The sequence below is a fragment of the Colobus angolensis genome, unplaced genomic scaffold (assembly GCF_000951035.1).
Source record: "Colobus angolensis palliatus isolate OR3802 unplaced genomic scaffold, Cang.pa_1.0 Scaffold100, whole genome shotgun sequence".
Lineage (NCBI taxonomy): Eukaryota > Metazoa > Chordata > Mammalia > Primates > Cercopithecidae > Colobus > Colobus angolensis.
This window is the reverse complement of record NW_012110920.1, coordinates 2047461-2065279: the sequence shown is the minus strand read 5'-3', so window position 1 is coordinate 2065279 and position 17819 is coordinate 2047461. Positions and strand designations below refer to the sequence as shown.

The 17819-nt window shown below is 37.4% G+C and overlaps 1 protein-coding gene across 1 annotated transcript in view; it reads right to left on the bottom strand.

Moving 5' to 3' along the window:
- MCM9 (minichromosome maintenance complex component 9) overlaps positions 1-17819 on the bottom strand; it is a 125074-nt gene that overhangs the window by 24843 nt on the left and 82412 nt on the right. The window contains exon 8 of the mRNA XM_011937308.1: positions 13919-14093. Within this exon, the coding sequence (XP_011792698.1) occupies positions 13919-14093 (175 nt within the window). The remainder of the gene's footprint in view (positions 1-13918; positions 14094-17819) is intronic.

The following is a 17819-nucleotide window of genomic DNA, read 5'->3' as shown; positions in this document are numbered from 1 at the left end:
GGTCTTGATCTCCTGACCTCGTGATCCGCCCGCCTCGGCCTCCCAAAGTGCTGGGATTACAGGCTTGAGCCACGCGCCCAGCCCATTTTTTCTATTCTGACTATAACAAGCTTTTGCAGTGTAGAAATCACACTGGCCTCTCCCAGTTGCTGAAGCATCTGAACAGTAGGGATTATGATATGCCCTTGTAGGTAAGGTATGTGCCACCCATGGGAAAACACTGCATAAAGTCTGACCTCAAAAGAGCAATTTGTGAAATCACCATAGTTAAATGAAACACTTACGTGTGCTTATTTTCAAAAAAAGAACTAACTCTCTGCAGTGCATATAAGTGACACATTTAAAAAAAAAAATCTCCGGCCAGGCACGGTGGCTCCTGCCTGTAATCCCAGCACTTTGGGAGGCTGAGGCGGGCAGATCACCTGAGGCCGGGAATTGGAGACCAGCCTGACTAACACGGCAAAACCCTGTCTCTACTGAAAATACAAAATTAGCCAGGTGTGGTGACGCATGCCTGTAGTCCCAGCTACTCAGAAGGCTAAGGCAGGAGAATCACTTGAACCCAGGAGTCGGAGGTTGCGGTGAGCTGAGATTGTGCCATTGCGCTCAACAAAAGTGAAACTCGGTCTCAAAAAAAAAAAATAAAAATCTCTGATAAATTTCCTGTAGCCCTGGAGGCCAGTCAGATATTCTGATCCAGTGGTTTGCACTACTTCTTAAGGGAGATTATAATTCTAATCAAAACTCCTTCACAAATCAGCCAAACGTTAGTCACTTGAGACATGAGAAAAAGAGAAAGAAAGCAAAAGCAGACATATTCAAGAGTTCCTGAAAATGATGTGGCAAGGTACCAAATGTCTCAAAGGAAAACCTGAAGTGGTTCGAGAGGCAGGGCCCCAGAATATCTAGATGATGATGACTCAGTGAAGGATTCTTATTGTAGGAGGAGAAGTACATAAGGTTTTTCTTAAAAGATTCAGAGTATTTTATTTTGGTAGAATTCATAATTAAAGTGTTCCCTTTGCACAATTAACCCTCGTATCTGCTATTAATTAACTTCCCGGCATGCTATAAGTCTCTAGAGGCATTTTCTCAAGAGTTTTGCATGTGGCAGTTAACTGTACACTTTGCAGCAGGAAGATTAACTGGCCTCTAATTAGGGGTAATGAACTTAAGATTCTGAAAACTGCTAGCCAAAAAAGCTGGCTGAGCTGCTGCGGAGGCTCATTCCACTCACTCTTAATTGTAGAGTGAGCCAGGGTGAGTGCTATGAAAAATGAACACGAGTTAACATGGAACTTTTAGAGTGTTTTCACTGGTTCCCATCACCAAACAGATGATAGATATACAATTGTAACTAGGGGTACACATAACTGCTGACCCCCCAAAAAGCCAACATGTACTATTCTTGTACCTTTTTGTAAGTGGTATGTCAAAAGCAAAGTTAAAAAATAAAAAAGACTTTAAAAGGACAACTTAAATGGAAGAAAACAGATCATGTAATTGGGGACAGCTATGATCTTGGCAGAAACTGTAAAGACTACTACAGAGCCGGCCGGGCGCGGTGGCTCAAGCCTGTAATCCCAGCACTTTGGGAGGCCGAGACGGGCGGATCATGAGGTCAGGAGATCGAGATCATCCTGGCTAACATGGTGAAACCCCGTCTCTATTAAAAAAATACAAAAAACTAGCCGGGCGAGGTGGCGGGCGCCTGTAGTCCCAGCTACTCGGGAGGCTGAGGCAGGAGAATGGCGTAAACCCGGCAGGCAGAGCTTGCAGTGAGCTGAGATCCGGCCACTGCACTCCAGCCTGGGCGACAGAGCAAGACTCCGTCTCAAAAAAAAAAAAAAAAAAAAAGACTGCTACAGAGCCTGAACTAGAGTCTTCATCTCAATAGGTACACAAGACCAAGTACCGTCTTTAAAAGCTCGCCATCCTTTTAGCCTGTCTCTTTGATACTCGCTGAGCTCAAGACTTTTCTCATGAAGAGTTACCTCCTATATAGACTGATTGACCAGACTGTTCTGTCTGTCTAAACAATTGCTTCCCAGCGCTGACAAACAGACTCTTGTTCTATGACCTGTTCTTTAGTATATTTCTTAAGTGATTCTTTGTCTTCGTTACAGTTCTGGACAGGCCAAACACTGGAATGTCCCCCAAGCACATAACCCCACAATTCCTTCTGTGTAAACTGCCATACAGGAACAGCTGCCCACAGCAGGGATTGACACCTGATCCAAGAGCAGCCAATCCATAAACTGGCCAGGAGCCTAGAGCTGCTCTTGCATAAATCTTTAAATATGGATGACTGTATTTTACTGGGTCTCTCTAGAGGGCATCTGAAATGGAGACAGGAAGAACTCATCTACTAAGAAGAGCTGAATAAGCCTAAAAGACCCACAAACACACACACACACAAATTAGCAACAGAAAGTATCTGAGTCATAATAACGAGAGAACAGGTTTGAAGATGAATAAACTTCTGATGCTGTGGTGGCAATAAGATAATACAGCAGCTAATATACATCTACTTTAAACAAACTCCCGTTCCCCCAGATTATGTTACAGAACAGTAGTTATGAAGAGTTCAGTAATATGCTCAGCTAGTAAGTTGTGAAGCTGGAACCGCCATACAGCCCAGACTAGCTCTGGACTCTCTGCCCTCAATTATTACAGTAATTCGGTCTATGCCCAGTGTATTCTTGCGGTCACTAAAAAAGGGGGGAGCTCTTTTTTAAAAAATTTTTTTGTTGGTCATTTTTTACTTTATTTTTTCAATTCCAGTGGAGAAGGGGAAGAACTCTTGATGTTGTTTCCTGAACTTTTTCCATGTCTAGCACAGGATGTTCAATATTTCATAATAAAATATAAAACCATATTTTATGTACATAGTCTATAATAAATCATCCTACAGCTGAATTTGTAGGCCAGCTCATGATTTGCAACCTCTCACTGGTGGCAAAGGTTAACCTTAAAGGCTATCTATTTACTCATTGGATGACTAAATTTTTTATAGAAATTTTTTCTAGTCTAAACCTGAAGGCCTCTATAACCCTAGAGGCAACCTACCTGATCTTTAGGCAGCGCGAACCATTAATAAAGTCTTCCTTGTACTAATTTTAAATATGCTTCCCTGAACCTTCCAGCCATTGAGTCTAAAGGATATGAACAAATCTAATTCCATTTCTTATTTCTTATTCCATGCTCTTCAAAATAATTGTAGACAACCACTTCTCCAATTACTTTTCCTAGATGTGGTTCAGAAATAACATAAGTAATATATTAAAAACATATAAAACATACAGTAAAAGTCAACATTAAGAGTTAAACAACATAAAAAAGAATAACTTCAAAAAATGAAATGTTGATTTCTAGGTTCCCATATGATAATGGCACTACTTATAGCCATACTTCAACATACCCTCCAAAGACCTTATGGATAAGGCCGGGCGCGGTGGCTCAAGCCTGTAATCCCAGCACTTTGGGAGGCCGAGACGGGTAGATCACGACGTCAGGAGATCGAGACCATCCTGGCTAACACGGTGAAACCCTGTCTCTACTAAAAAATACAAAAAACTAGCCGGGCGAGGTGGCGGGCGCCTGTAGTCCCAGCTACTCGGGAGGCTGAGGCAGGAGAATGGCATGAACTCGGGAGGCGGAGGTTGCAGTGAGCTGAGATCCGGCCACTGCACTCCAGCCTGGGCGACAGAGCAAGACTTCGTCTCAAAAAAAAAAAAAAAAGAACGTGGAAGAACACTACAAACTTCAGTTTATATATAAACAGAGAAATAAACACCAGAAACTAGCAAAGCTAACTCTAGAGCCCTTTCTGGAGTGGAAAGATCAGTGGAGACTAAGTGAAAAGAAGAGAAACCAATGGGGGCCTCATGCTGGAGAACACTGATAAAATGCCAGGAGGAGGAGAGAATCCCATGCAGAGTGGGGAAATACTGAGAACAGGTTTCAGACCTTGTGAATCAAAGTCATTAACTACTGGAGAATAGAAAGAGGTGCCTGAAAGTTCCTGGGACCAGAGTTGGCAGTCATGGGAAGGATCCTGGCATAGACAGAGGAGACCAGCAAGGGACAAGAGTCACCTGTAGTCTTGGTGATCAGGGGAAGAAGGAGGCAAGCAGTGGATATTAAACATCCCATAGAAACAAATAAGAATCACAAAACAGACAAATCAATCATCCCCTTATGAAAAACACTATTGAGTAAAATGCACTTAACTGAGATTCCTCTGAACTCAGAGGAATTAGTACACCATCCAATGTCACCATCACCTTAATTCAATACCTAATAATAATGATTCAGAAAAAGCTAAGACATTTTAAAATGAATGGAAATAACAGGCAGCTCCATAAAACTACTACAAGAATAAAAATACTTCAGTTGATAAAACCATCATCTCCCTACCCCACCCAATAAACCCCGCAAAGCAAAGGAAATCTGTAACACAGTGCCCTGACTTGAATATCCTTAAGCAAACATTTGCAAATATGAAAAACCATCCCAAATCAGAAATTCAAAAATTCACCATATAAAAGCACAAAAAAGCAGAAGATGCATATCCAGAGATGATAAAACTGAAGAAAGAAATGGATGTAGGGGGAGGAATATGAAATAATCTCAGAAATGAACATCTAATTACGGCAGAAACAGAGAACCAAACACTGCATGTTCTCACTTATAAGTGGGAGCTAAACAATGGGTACACATGTTCATAAAGATGGAAACAACAAACACTGAGAATTCCAAAACTGGGGAGCAAAGGACATGGACAAGGTTTGAAAACTACCTACTGGGGACTATGTTCACTATTTGGGTGATAGGTTCAACAGAAGCCCAGACCCCACCATTATGCAATATACCCATGTAACAAACCTGCTCAAGTACCCTATGAATCTTCAAAAAAAAAAAAAAAAAAACAAAAACAAAAAAGAAATTAACATTTGAATCTAAGGTATCTAAGAAAGGACCAACAGGACTGAAAATATAATAAAGGGTGTTAAGGAGAGGAATAAAAATAGCCAAGAGAATAAAACAAAATACAGAAGAACTAAGAAGTTTAAGGAAAAAAAATTGTTGCTGCAGAGCCTAGGAAAAATTCTAACAAATAAATAATTATAGCTTCTGAAAAATAAAAACAAAACAAAGAACTGAACTAGAGTGTCAAATAATCATTCAATAAAAATTTCCAGGGATAAAATAATACATGTCAAAGGCTCGCTCATATCTAGAAAAACTGACCAGGAATAATCAACTGAGACATAGTCTAGTAAAAATATTATACTTTAAAGATAAAGAAGAAACCCTCTGGGCCTTCAGGCAAAAAAACCAAATCACCTATAAAGCAAATGATATCAGAATGGCATCAGATTTGTCAATAGCAACATAGAAAGCAAGACTTTAGGAAAGAAAGTGTAAGCCAGAGTCTTTATATCCAGCCAAGCTGTCTTTCATTTTTCAAGTGTCAATGCTATGAAAAATGATTTGAAACTGCAAAAATTCAAGACAATAATCAGGAGCCCCTCATAAGGTATCTGCTAGAGGATGGGCTTCATTCAACCAAGACATAATGATGATGCCCTGGCCCTCCCAAAAAGACGGATGGTGAAGCACTTTATTTTAGATAGACCAAAGCAAAACAAAGCATAAAAGTGGAAGAATGGTAGCAAATAAATGCTATTTGTTCTGACAAAGTACAAATAATACAACTATTTATTTCAGTGAAGAGAAGAAGGGAGAAAGGGGAAAGTGGAATACGTTCACTGATTACTACATGGCTAATAGACTGGAGTCATACGATATTATTTCAAGTTCCCAAGTGAGGAGAAATGGGGCTGTAGGCATTATAAAAGGTATTTTAAAACATAAGCCCTAGAATAGGGGTTGTCAAACTACAGTCCAAGTGCAGCCCACAATCTGTTACAACAAATAAAAATTTATTGGAACACAGCCACTCCCATCTGTGTACATATTACGCTTCTCTTGTTTACACCACAGACATATTGATGCAGTTATACTGTCTACATCAGCAGAGGTGAGGAGCTGCAACAGAGTCTGGCCCACAAAGTTTATAATACTTGCTATGCTAACCTCTATAGAAAAAGTCTGCCAAACCCTAACCTATAATAAAAATGCAGCCAGGCGCGGTGGTTCCCTCCTGTAATCCTAGCACTTTGGGAGGCTGAGGCGGGCAGATTGCCTGAGCTCAGGAGTTTGAGATCAGCCTGTACAACATGGTGAAACCCCATCTCTACTAAAATACAAAAACTTAGCCAGACATGGCAGCATGCACCTGTAGTCCTAGCTTCAGGAGGCTGAGACAGGACAATTGCTTGAACCTGGGAGGAGCAGGTTGCAGTGAGCCAGGATTGTGCCACTGCACTCCAGCCTGGGCGACAGAGCGAGCCTTTGTTTCAGGGGGAAAAAAAAAAAAAAAAGCAAATCTTCCTAAATGCAAAGAAAAATAAACACAGTGCGTTTTTAAAAAATAAAACCATTGACACCAAGCATATTGATTATACCAATAAATGTTAATTAAGTCTGCTTATCTAACACATTAAAAGAAAAAGATTTTTCAGTTGTTCATAAATCTAAGCCCAATTCTATGCTGCATATAAAAGAACATATTGAAATCAAAAGGCTATAAACATAAAGAAATGAGCAAAGATATATCAGACAGATATAAATATTATGAAATCCAGAGTTGTGATCCTGATATAGGCAAGGTAAAATTCAGGCCACAAAGCACTTAAGACAAAGAAGTACAAATGTTAAAGGCCAAAACAACTACCTTCATAAAGCAGAAACTACAAGAGATACAAAGAGAAATAAACAAAAGCCCAATAATAAGAGACTTTAACATGCCACTCTTGGTCTAAAATGCATCAAACAAACAAAAGGTAAGTAAGGCTATAGAAGACCTAAATAACATCATTTATAAGGTACAGTTTGTGTGTGTGTGTATAACATATACACATTATATTCTCATTATAGAGAATATAATTCCTGAAGCATAAAAGGGCCACTATTAAACTGACCTTATATTGGGCCACAAAGATAAAAACCTCATGAAGTTCCTTAAAGAAACAATACAAACAACATTCTCTGACCACAACGGGATAAAACTAGAAATTACTTACATCAAAAAGTGGTCCTTCTTCCTAGAGACTAAAAACTCGCTAAGCAACTCTTGGGAGAAAGGGGAATATGAATTAAAACTGCAGAATTTCTAAAACACGACAATAAGAATACTACATATAATCATCTATGGAATACCACTGAAGCAGTGCCAAGGAGTATATGTAGTTTGCTATCTTTTGGATAAGAAAGAAGGGAGATGTATACACAGGCACACATACCTATCCCCATGGGTTTTGCTTATTTTTGCAAAAAAAGAAACATAGGAAGGACAAATCAGAAACGAATGAATATCTATCAGGGATAGAAGAAAACAGAATGGAAGGGGTAGGGATATGAATGTGATTTCTTTCGCATGTCTTTTTATACAGGTTTGACTTTGTTAAAACAAGCCATATTTTACAAATTCAGAAAATAAAATTAAATAAAAAAGGTAAAAACAGCAAATGCTGTAAGTGAATGAAAACAGAAGTTTCAAAGACAACTTCTTAACTGTATATCAAATAAATAATATAACTACACAAAGAAAAGCATTCAAACTACTTTTGAACACGCACTTTAACAACATATAACCTCAGTGGTATAACTAAGCACAAAAAAGAACCGCAAAGAGGGCTTGGATATTACTTTTTTGTGATTATTGGTAATGGTGTTGATGTAATGTTTCAGAAACTATTTTGGAGATGCAAGTGCATTCAGAAATACAGAGAATCCTATAAACACCTTTATATACATATGAAATAAAATAATTCTGAAGAGCCGTAAGTATCTTCTGACCCAGGCCTAAGTTGACATACACGAACTCTATCTGAGAATATCCCTATAAGAAGGGTGTTACTATTTTTGTATCAGAGATGACAGTTATCACCCACAACGTTAAAAAAGTAGTAACAGCGGCTGGAATTGATTCTAGGTCTCTCTAACACCAAAGCTCTTTCTACCATAACTGAACTACTTTTAACAAAAATATCAACAATTTAATTTTGCTTTACTTTAAATGAAGGGATATTCACTGTTGTTATTGTTGGTATTTGTTGTCCTGAGTGGCGACAGTGGCAGTTTAAAGCAGTGTTTGATCTCTTGGAAGCATCTGGTCCTCAGGGGGCTTCTTGTTTCAGGCCACATTCTCTGTATGGAAAACACAGAACCTAATAATCCAAGACAGAAAGAAGAGACTCAAATCCAGGCTGTATGACTGCTCTGTTTTTAAATAATATTTTAATTTTTTTTAAGAGGTGTCACTTTGCTGCCCAGCCTGGAATGCAGAGGCGTGATCATAGCTCATTGCAGCCTTGATCTCCTGGGTTCAAGGGCGTCCTCAGCCTCTTGAGTAGCTGGGACTACGGCGCACACCACTGTACTCGGCTGTTGTTTTGTTTTTTGTATAGAGATGGGGTCTTGCCATCTTGCTCAGGCTGGTCTTGAACTCCTAGGCTCAAGGGATCCTCTTCTCTCAGCCTCTCAAAGTGCTGGGATTATAGGCATGAGCCACTGTACCCAGCTTAAATTCTTGAACCATGTGAGAAATGTGAAGTCTGCTTGAAATTTTCAGGCCAGCATGTATTAGAAACATTACATTCCAAATCAAAAGCAGCTACTCGTAGATGCTAGTGAGTACATGGTGGTCCTGTTGTCTCTTGGAATAGGCTGGAAATTAACTGTTCAGTAAAATCAGAGGAGACCATAAGAACCCAAGCTCTGTTATTATAAGGTAATTACAAAATGTCTTCACTAAACTGATCAAGAAAAAAGAAACCTTTTCAAGATGGAGAAATAAAAGGTGCAAACCACTGAATAGAGTTAATTACATAATTATATGGTTATGTAATATTTGGGAACTAAATATCTTTTAAAATGCATGATAATAATAAAACTGTACAAATGTCTTTATGAACCCAGAAATTAGTTATGTGGGGTGAGGAACAAAAGAGAATGCTAGTTTTACTATAGTAACTAGAGGAGAACAAAGATCAAAGATCCTGTAATTCCTTTAATGCAGTAAATAATTATAGTAATCTTTAAATGCAATCTATATGCTAAAATGCTCAGAAAAGTAAAAATTCTTATGTAAATATAAAGAAAGTGCAAGGCTAAAATACTGGTTGTGATCCATGCCATAGTTCAAGGAGGTATTAAATTCTAGACAGTAGCTAAGACAAAACAGAAAGAACCTTATGTTGAAACTGTAATAATACAAATTTTTCCACAGTAATACCACAATAACAATGCCTACCATGGTGTGGTGGTCTAAAAAGGCAGCTCTTGAGGAAACTACATTAAGTCAAAATACTCAAAGTGCTTCTCAGGCAAAACTCCTTTCAATATACAGTCATAGGTTGCTCAACACGAGGCTATGTTCTGAGAAATGCATCATGAGGCAATCTGTTCTGGTGCAAGCATCATAAAGTGTACTTAGACACACCTGGAGAGTATAGCCCACTATACACCTAGGCTATATGGTAGAGCCTATTGCTCCGAGGCTACAAGCCTACATAGCATGTTACTGTACTGAATACTATAGGCGACTGTAACACAAAGGCATGTATTTGTGCATCTAAACATATCTAAACACAGTAAAAATAAGGTATTCTAATCTTATGAGACCACCATCATATATGTGGTCCATCACTGACAAAAATGTTATGTGGTACGTAACTCTATATTACATATTTGACAGACGGTTTAAAGGAGAAATAATGAAAACTTGACTATAAATATTAGTAGCAAAATAATTAAAGCTCAAATCTCTCACCTGCTAGCTTTACAGCTTCATGTCTTCTCCTTTCCAATAGACAAAAAAAAAAAAAAAAAGAAGTAACTTTGGAGAGACTGTCACTGAGAGAGGATGTAGAAGAACTCAAACAATGACACAAGAATTGGATCCAAAGATTTATCCTTCAAATTATTTCCTTTGGAAGATATCACTCCAATTAAAAAAAGGATTTTACTGATCATAAATGGTATCGCCTCCCCAGGCACTATTATTACTTCATATAACCTTCCAAATGTAGGTCTATTATCCTGACCCCAAGCTTCAGCTGTGAACTTGCCACTCATATGCTGTTACCAAGCAGGGAAGAGATGAGTACGGGAAGATCAAGTGTTTGGAAACTTTAATAGCAACTGGACAGAGTGAATTCATGTCTGTTGCATCTTGAATGAAATATATGGGTCTTTATAGTTTTAAAATTAAGGGTCATGTCGCATAATTTACATACAGTAAAAATTATCTTAAAAAAATGCCCTTCTATAGTCATTCTCTTCCTCTAACCCCCTAGCAGAAATTTCTGATTTTTCTCCTTACAGTTTAGCCTTTTGTAGCATTTCATATAAATGGAATAATAAACTATATAGCCTTTTGTACCTGTCATCTTTCACTTCACATAAGGCTTTTAAGATTCATCCATGTTGCTGATTCATGAGTGTATCAGTAGTTTGTTCCTTTATATTGCTAGTAGTATTCCATGGTATGGGTCTATCAAGATTTACCTACCCATTCATCAGTTGATAAACTTCTGGGTTGTCTACATAATTTTGGGTGAATATGAACAAAGCTGCTATAAACCATTTGGGTATAGGTCTTTTCGGGTGGGAAAACATATGCATATTCAAGTGTTCCAGCACAATTTAACAAAAACTATCCTTTCTCTGTTGAATTGTTTGACATCATTCTTGAAAATCAATTGACATTATCTGTGGGTCTATTTCTGGACCTTTATTCTCTTCCATTGAAGAGTCTATCCAATGTCACAATGTTTTGATAATTACAGCTTTATAGCAAATCTTAAAACAAAGTAAGTCCTCCAAATTTGTTCTGTTTCAAAGTCACTTTGGCTATTCTTTGCTTTTCTATATAAACTTTAAAACCAGCCTGCTGATTTCTACAAAAAAGCTTGATGGGATTTTTTTGTTGTTGTTGTTAATTTCAATAGGTTTTTGGGGAACAGGTGGTGTTTGGGATTTTGATTAGCATTGCACTGGGCTGGGCATGGTAGCTCATGCCTGTAATCAGTGCTCTGAAAGGCTGAGGCAGGTGGATCACTTGAACCCAAGAGTTTGAGACCAGCCTGGGCAACACAGCAAGACCCCACCTCAACAGAAAATAATAACATAAAAAAAAATAGCCTGGCTTAGTGGTGCATCCCTGTAATTCCCAGCTCCTCGGGGGTGGGCTTGAGCCCAGGAGTTCAAGGCTGCAGTGAGCTATGACTGGGCTTCTGCACTCTAGCTTGGGCAACAAAGTGAGACTGTGTCTCAAAAAAAATTCTTTTTAATGCAGTGATTCTACAGATCACTTTGGGGAGAACTTGCATCTTAACAATATTAAGTCTGATAGATGAAACTAGGTATATCTCTCCATTTATTTAAGTCCTTTTTAATTTCCTTAATGTTTTGCAGTTTTTAATGTACAAATCTAGAATAGATTTTGCTAAATTTATCCTGAAATACTTCCTGTTTGGAGATGCTATTATAAAGGTATATTTTATTTCAATTTCCATTTGTTCACTGCTAGCAAACAGACACTAATTTTTATACATTGACCTTGTAAGATTCACTTATTAGTTCTAGTAGCTTTTCTGAAATTCTTTTTGTTTTTCTAAGTAGACAATCATACCACATACAATACAGGCAGTTTTAACTTCTTCCTTTCTAGTGTGAATGTCTTTTATTTCTTTAAACTGACCATACTTCTAGTACAATATTGACCAGAAATGAGAAGAGCTGATATCTTTAATTTGCTCCTAATATTTAGTGGAAAACACTGTCTTTCACCATGAAGTATGAGATGCAGGTGTTTTTTGTTTTTTTTTTTGTTTTTTAGACAGAGGTCACCTGTCGCCCAGGCTGGAGCACAGTGGAGCGTGATCTTGGCTCACTGCAACCTCCTCCTCCCAGGTTCAAGCGATTCTCCTGCCTCAGCCTCCTGAGTTGCTGGGATTACAAGCACGTGTCACTATGTCCAGGTAATTTTTGTATTTTTAGTAGAGAGGGGGTTTCACCATGTTGGCCAGGCTGGTCTCAAACTCCTGACCTCAGGTGATCCACCTGCCTGGGCCTCCCAGAGTGCTAGGATTACAGGAGTGAGTCATTATGCCCGCCCTCATGTAGGTTTTTCATAGACAGCATTTAAACAGGGACAGAAACTTCTAGTTTGCTGAGAACTTTTATTATGAATGAGTATTTAATTTCATCAAACACATTTTCTGCATCTATTGGGGTATGTTTTTTGTTTTTTAGTCTAACACACTGATTGATCAAATGTTACACCAATCTTTCATTTCTTGGATGAGACCCACTTGGTAATAATATATAACCCTTTTTATATAGTATTGGATTTAATTTACTGAAATATTTGTATGTCACTGCTTTTTCATTTCACATTTTTAATAATTCTTTTTTCTTTTATTTTATAACAATATGTCTCAGTAAAAAAAAGTCAAAACCAGTCCTTTACCACATAGAGTGGAAAAAGCATTTTTCCAGTACACAAAGTAGCTGCGGTTATGACAAACTGCCCAGGCTTTTGGTGCAATAACTGAACTGAATCAGCTATAGAATGTTGATTTTGGAACTTACAACATACTTATAGATAGCACAAAAAGCTCATTAAATGGAGATATAATGAGACAAGTGTCTCTGAAGACACTTAAACTATACTTCTGATTTCCTCAAAGAGTTTAGAAGCAATAATTAAAGTATATTTTCTTATAACACTTCTATTGTGGATTTATCTATTTTTTCTAATAAAATCGTGAACACCTGAAGGACAATGTTCTATTCATCTTTGCACTTCTTAGCATCTAGCACAATGCCTGAAACATAGCAGGTTTTTAATGAGTATATATATTTAGTGAACGAACAAATGAATAGGTCTGATAGTTCTTTCTTGTATCTTTTCTGGTGGGCTATATCCTACTCTCCCCCGTCCCTCTACCTCACTCCTCATTAATTTTTTTGTTAGAGTATACAATTAGATCTCATAGAATCTCTATATACCAGTGTCTGCCTGGCTCCCAAGTACTCATGACTATTTGAAGACACTGCTGGCAGCCCTACCTGTCTGATCAGTTGGCTTCACATCCATAATAGCAGCATTAAGATGGAAACAGTTTTAGCCCTGTTACTGCTTGAATGACCTGGCAGTCTGTTTGGTGGCCAGTCTTTGTAGCCAAGTAAGTTTCCCATAACCACTTCAGTGCCTGTGTGAGATTTCTGTCTGAACCTGGCTTATTCTTTTCCTCTACTTTATGTGTAGCCAGGGACTCAACACAGCTCAATCCTGAGCCTCTTTTGAGTCACAAAAGGCATTTCACCTTATGCCTTTTGTGACTTACCTAGTGGAAGGTAATCAACCTTCCACTAGGATTTATAAGGAGAATGCCGGAAACTATAATTTTTTTTTTCTTTTTGAACTTTTCAAAATTCCTAACAGAGTAATCTGTCCAGAGTACCACACACAATGTTTATTGAATGAAAGAGAGAATGAGTTGAATCCTGCATTGAAAGCTCTGCATAAATCCCTTCCATTAGTTTAGTCAACCACATTTATACTCTACTTTTCCTTTTCTTTTTCCCAATAGCTCATTTTTATTTCCTCACACACTTGTATGGTCTAATAAGGAAAAACTGCAGTGTGTGTCTTGAGGGGTGATAACTGATCATCCCAAAGAGGACCAAACATACCTTACAGCTCAACAAGGTTCACATTTTCCCCTAAGCAAATATTAAATAATCCCATCATTCCCATAGATTTTAAAGAAACTCTTACCCAGCCTTAGCAACACTGATGGTTTGTTGCTCCATTGCTTCATGGATACTGGTCCTATCGTGCTCTTTGAGGCTATTGAACTCATCAATACAGCAAAGGCCTGCATCTGCAAGAACTAATGCCCCAGCCTCCAAATTCCATTCTCCTGAGTCTTTTACAGCAGTTACCGTCAGACCTGAGGAAACAAGCAAGCCATGTCAACTTTTATTTTCAAAAGCATCATCTTGACTGGGCGCAGTGGCTCACACCTTTAATTCCAGCAATTTGGGAGGCCGAGGTGAGAGGATTTCTTGAACACAGGAGTTCGAGGCCTGCCTGGACAACATGGCGAAACCTTTTCTCTACAAAAAAATTTAAAAATTTGCTGTGCATGGTGGTGTGTGCACCTGTAGTTCCAGCTACTCAGAAGGCTGAGGCGGGAGGATCGCTTGAGCCCAGGAGGTCAAGGCTGTAATGAGTCATATTAGAGCCACTACACTCTAGCCTGCGTGACAGAGCAAGATCTTGTCTTAAAAAAACAAAAAAGGCGTATCTTAACCTTTGAAAGGAAAGAGATGCCTACGTTTTAAAGAGAAGGGCATAAAGACTTTTATTTGCAGTTAACCAAGAATGGATGGCATCAGGACAATTGCGTCACATATCTAGTCACTGGAAGGCCTCATAAGCTCCTATGTTCTAAAAATCTAAGTTGTGTTCTCCAGTATTTTGTAGCAACCAGAAGTTCCCAAATTTTCTGTCTCTCCTTGTAGGTGCTTTGATTGAGTGGTCTAAACTTTTGGAAGGGGCAAAGAGATCTCCAGAGACCTTATGACAGAGGTTGTGTACTACACGCTGTTTACAGAAAAGGGTGCAGTGATAGAGAATAGTAATTATTACATTCCAATGATGAAAATGAAAAGCTTGCTTCCAGTTACAATATGAGGGAAGGGATTATCTTCATATGTCTTATTGATTTTTATTTGTCCTGATACCAGTTAATAAAGCAGAATGGTCAAAAGCAAAGGCTTTGGAGTCAACAAGACTTGATTTGAATACCAGAGCTGTCATTCTAGCTGTTGAATTATAGGCAAGTTTCCTAATATATACAAGCCTGACTTTATTAATCTGCAAAAGAGGATAACAATAGAAAATATCTTATTCTTGGATATTTAAATAAAATATAACTAAAGCTCATTAAAAGGTATATGAAACATGAGTACGTTAAGAATAACTATTGCTGATAAAAATGGACAAATTTCTGTCCAGACTGACCAAAAAAAAAAAAAAAAAAATAGAAGAGACACAAGTTACAAATATCAGGAATGAAAGAGGGGACATAACTATAGATTCTACAATGAACTAACAACATACATTTGATAACTTAGGCAAAATAGTCAATTTTTTTTGAAATATGCAGTTTATCTAAAAAGGAACAGATAATTTCCATAATCCTTTGTTTTCAAAATTAAATATTTAAAAACCTTCCAACACAGAAATCAGCAGGGTGAGATGGCTTTATAGTGAATTCAACCAAATATTTGAGAAAGAAATAATGTCAATGCAACACAAATTTTTCAATAATATAGAAGAGTAAACACTTCCCAACTCATTAAATGAACTCAGAATTATCACACTAATTGTCATGATAATTGAATTGTCATACTAAACTAGGCAAAGACATATTATAAGAAACCTATAGACTAGTACCTCTAATATGGATGCGAAAATCCTCAACAAAATAAAAGTGAATCAAATCCAACAATATATAAAAGGACAATAGATTATAGCCAAGTGAGGATTATCCCAGGAATGCAAGGTGCCGTTAACATTCAAAAATTAATCAGTGTAATTCGCCATATCAATAAGCTAATGAAGAAAGAGCATACAATTGCTTCAACAGATACAGAAAACACATTTCACAAAACTCAACAATCATTTGTGATAAAACCCTCAAAAATTATGAACGGAAGATAATTTCTTCAACTTGATAAAGGGTATTTACAATAATCCTACATTTAACATACCTAATGATAAAAGACTGAATGTTTCCTCATCTCGCACAAAGATCAGAAAAAGGCAAGAAGATTTTCTCTTATCACTATTAATCAAAATCATGCTAGAGGTTCTAGCCACTACGAAATAAGGCAAGGAAAATAAATAAATAACATACAGACTAAAAAAATAAAAAAATAAAACTGTTTAAATTTGCAGACAATATGATTACATAGAAGATCCCAAATAATCTACTAAAAACCAACTAGAACTAGTAAATGAGTGTGGCAAGGTTGTAGGACACAAGTCAACATATGGAATAGCTGTGTATAAGTCTTACAAAATACATGCAAGAATCTGTATGCAAAACTACAAAACTCTGATAGAGGAAATCATGACAAGCAAACTGAGAGATGGAATAAACTCTATTTTCAAGATGTCAAATCTTCCCAAACTGTTCTGCAGTTAAATGCAATTACAAGCAAAATGCCAGCATGATTTTTTAAAAAAATAAAGTGACAAGGTGATTCTATGACTTATATAGAGAAGTAAAGGAAATAGAAGAGCCAAACCAAAAAACAAGCTTGGAGGTCTCACATGACATACAACAAAGCTACAGTAATCAAATCAGTATGGTACTGGAAAAAGGTTAAGCAGATAGAACACTGGAACAGAACAGAATCCAAAAGTTGTCCCACACATAGAAGGTCAAGTGATTTTTTATAAAAATAAAAAGGCAATTCAATGGGGAAAAGATAATCTGTTCAACAAATGGTACTGGAGTAACTAAATATCTTTATGCAAGAAGAAACAATGAATCTTGACCATACCTCACATGTAATATAAAAATTAATCCAAAATTAATTCGATACTTAAATGTAAAATGTAAAACTATAAAGAAAGAAAGAAAACACAGGAGAAAATAGTTGTGAATTCTTTTGGTTTCCAGTCTAACATACAAACAGCTTAGAAGTCACTACTTCAATCTAACAAGTAAAAAGCTAAACAAAAAAATCAGTAACTTCTTAGACCCATCAGAGAAATGAGATCAGAGGACAAATTACTGCCCCAGAATTGAAGATGGTCAGGCAGATACAGAGAATCACAACTTGGCTGAGCAGAAATTCATGAGCGTAGACTTTCAGGTAAGAAAAACAGGCAAGAAAATTTGAACTATAATTAGCAAATTGCTAATGGTTCACAGTGGAAAAATCAAGAAGGACCCCATCACAGGGAAACTCCTACATTTCCTGTGAGTTTTACCACTGAGAGCTCTACCAGCAACTCAGTGAAGATGGGAGTAAAATCTACTCTTGCTTCTGGCAGAGAGAGGGAAAAGGAACCATTTAGAAATATGCCAGAACTTCCTGTTCTTAACAAGGCCTGTCCTTAAAAAGGAACTATTTTACTAGAGCTTTATCTACCTAGAAGAAGGGCATTACCCACCTCCAACCCCTTCCAGTCATCTGGTACCACCCAAGGGGGTGAATATGCAAAAAACTGAGAAGCACTTGTAAAGTTCACAGCCCAGGGACACAAGCTCACTAAAAGGCTGAGACCTAATCACAGGACTATAGAATGCTTTCCATTCTCCAACACCTTATCACTGCAATACTAACGGCATATTAGCCATAATATTCCTTGTTCCTAGTACATCATGTCTACCTTTCAACAAAAAAATTGAAAAGCATACTAAAAGGCAGAAAACACAATTTGAAGAGACAGAACAAGCATCAAAATCGGATCTACATATGGCAGGGACACTGAAATAATCAAGCTATGAATTTAAAACAACTATGATTAATACGCTAAGAGATCTAATGGAAAGAGGAGACAATATGAAAGAACAGATGGATAATGTGAGTAAAGAAACAGAAATTCTAATCAACAATAAAAAAGAAATACTAGAGATCAAAAACACTCTAACAAA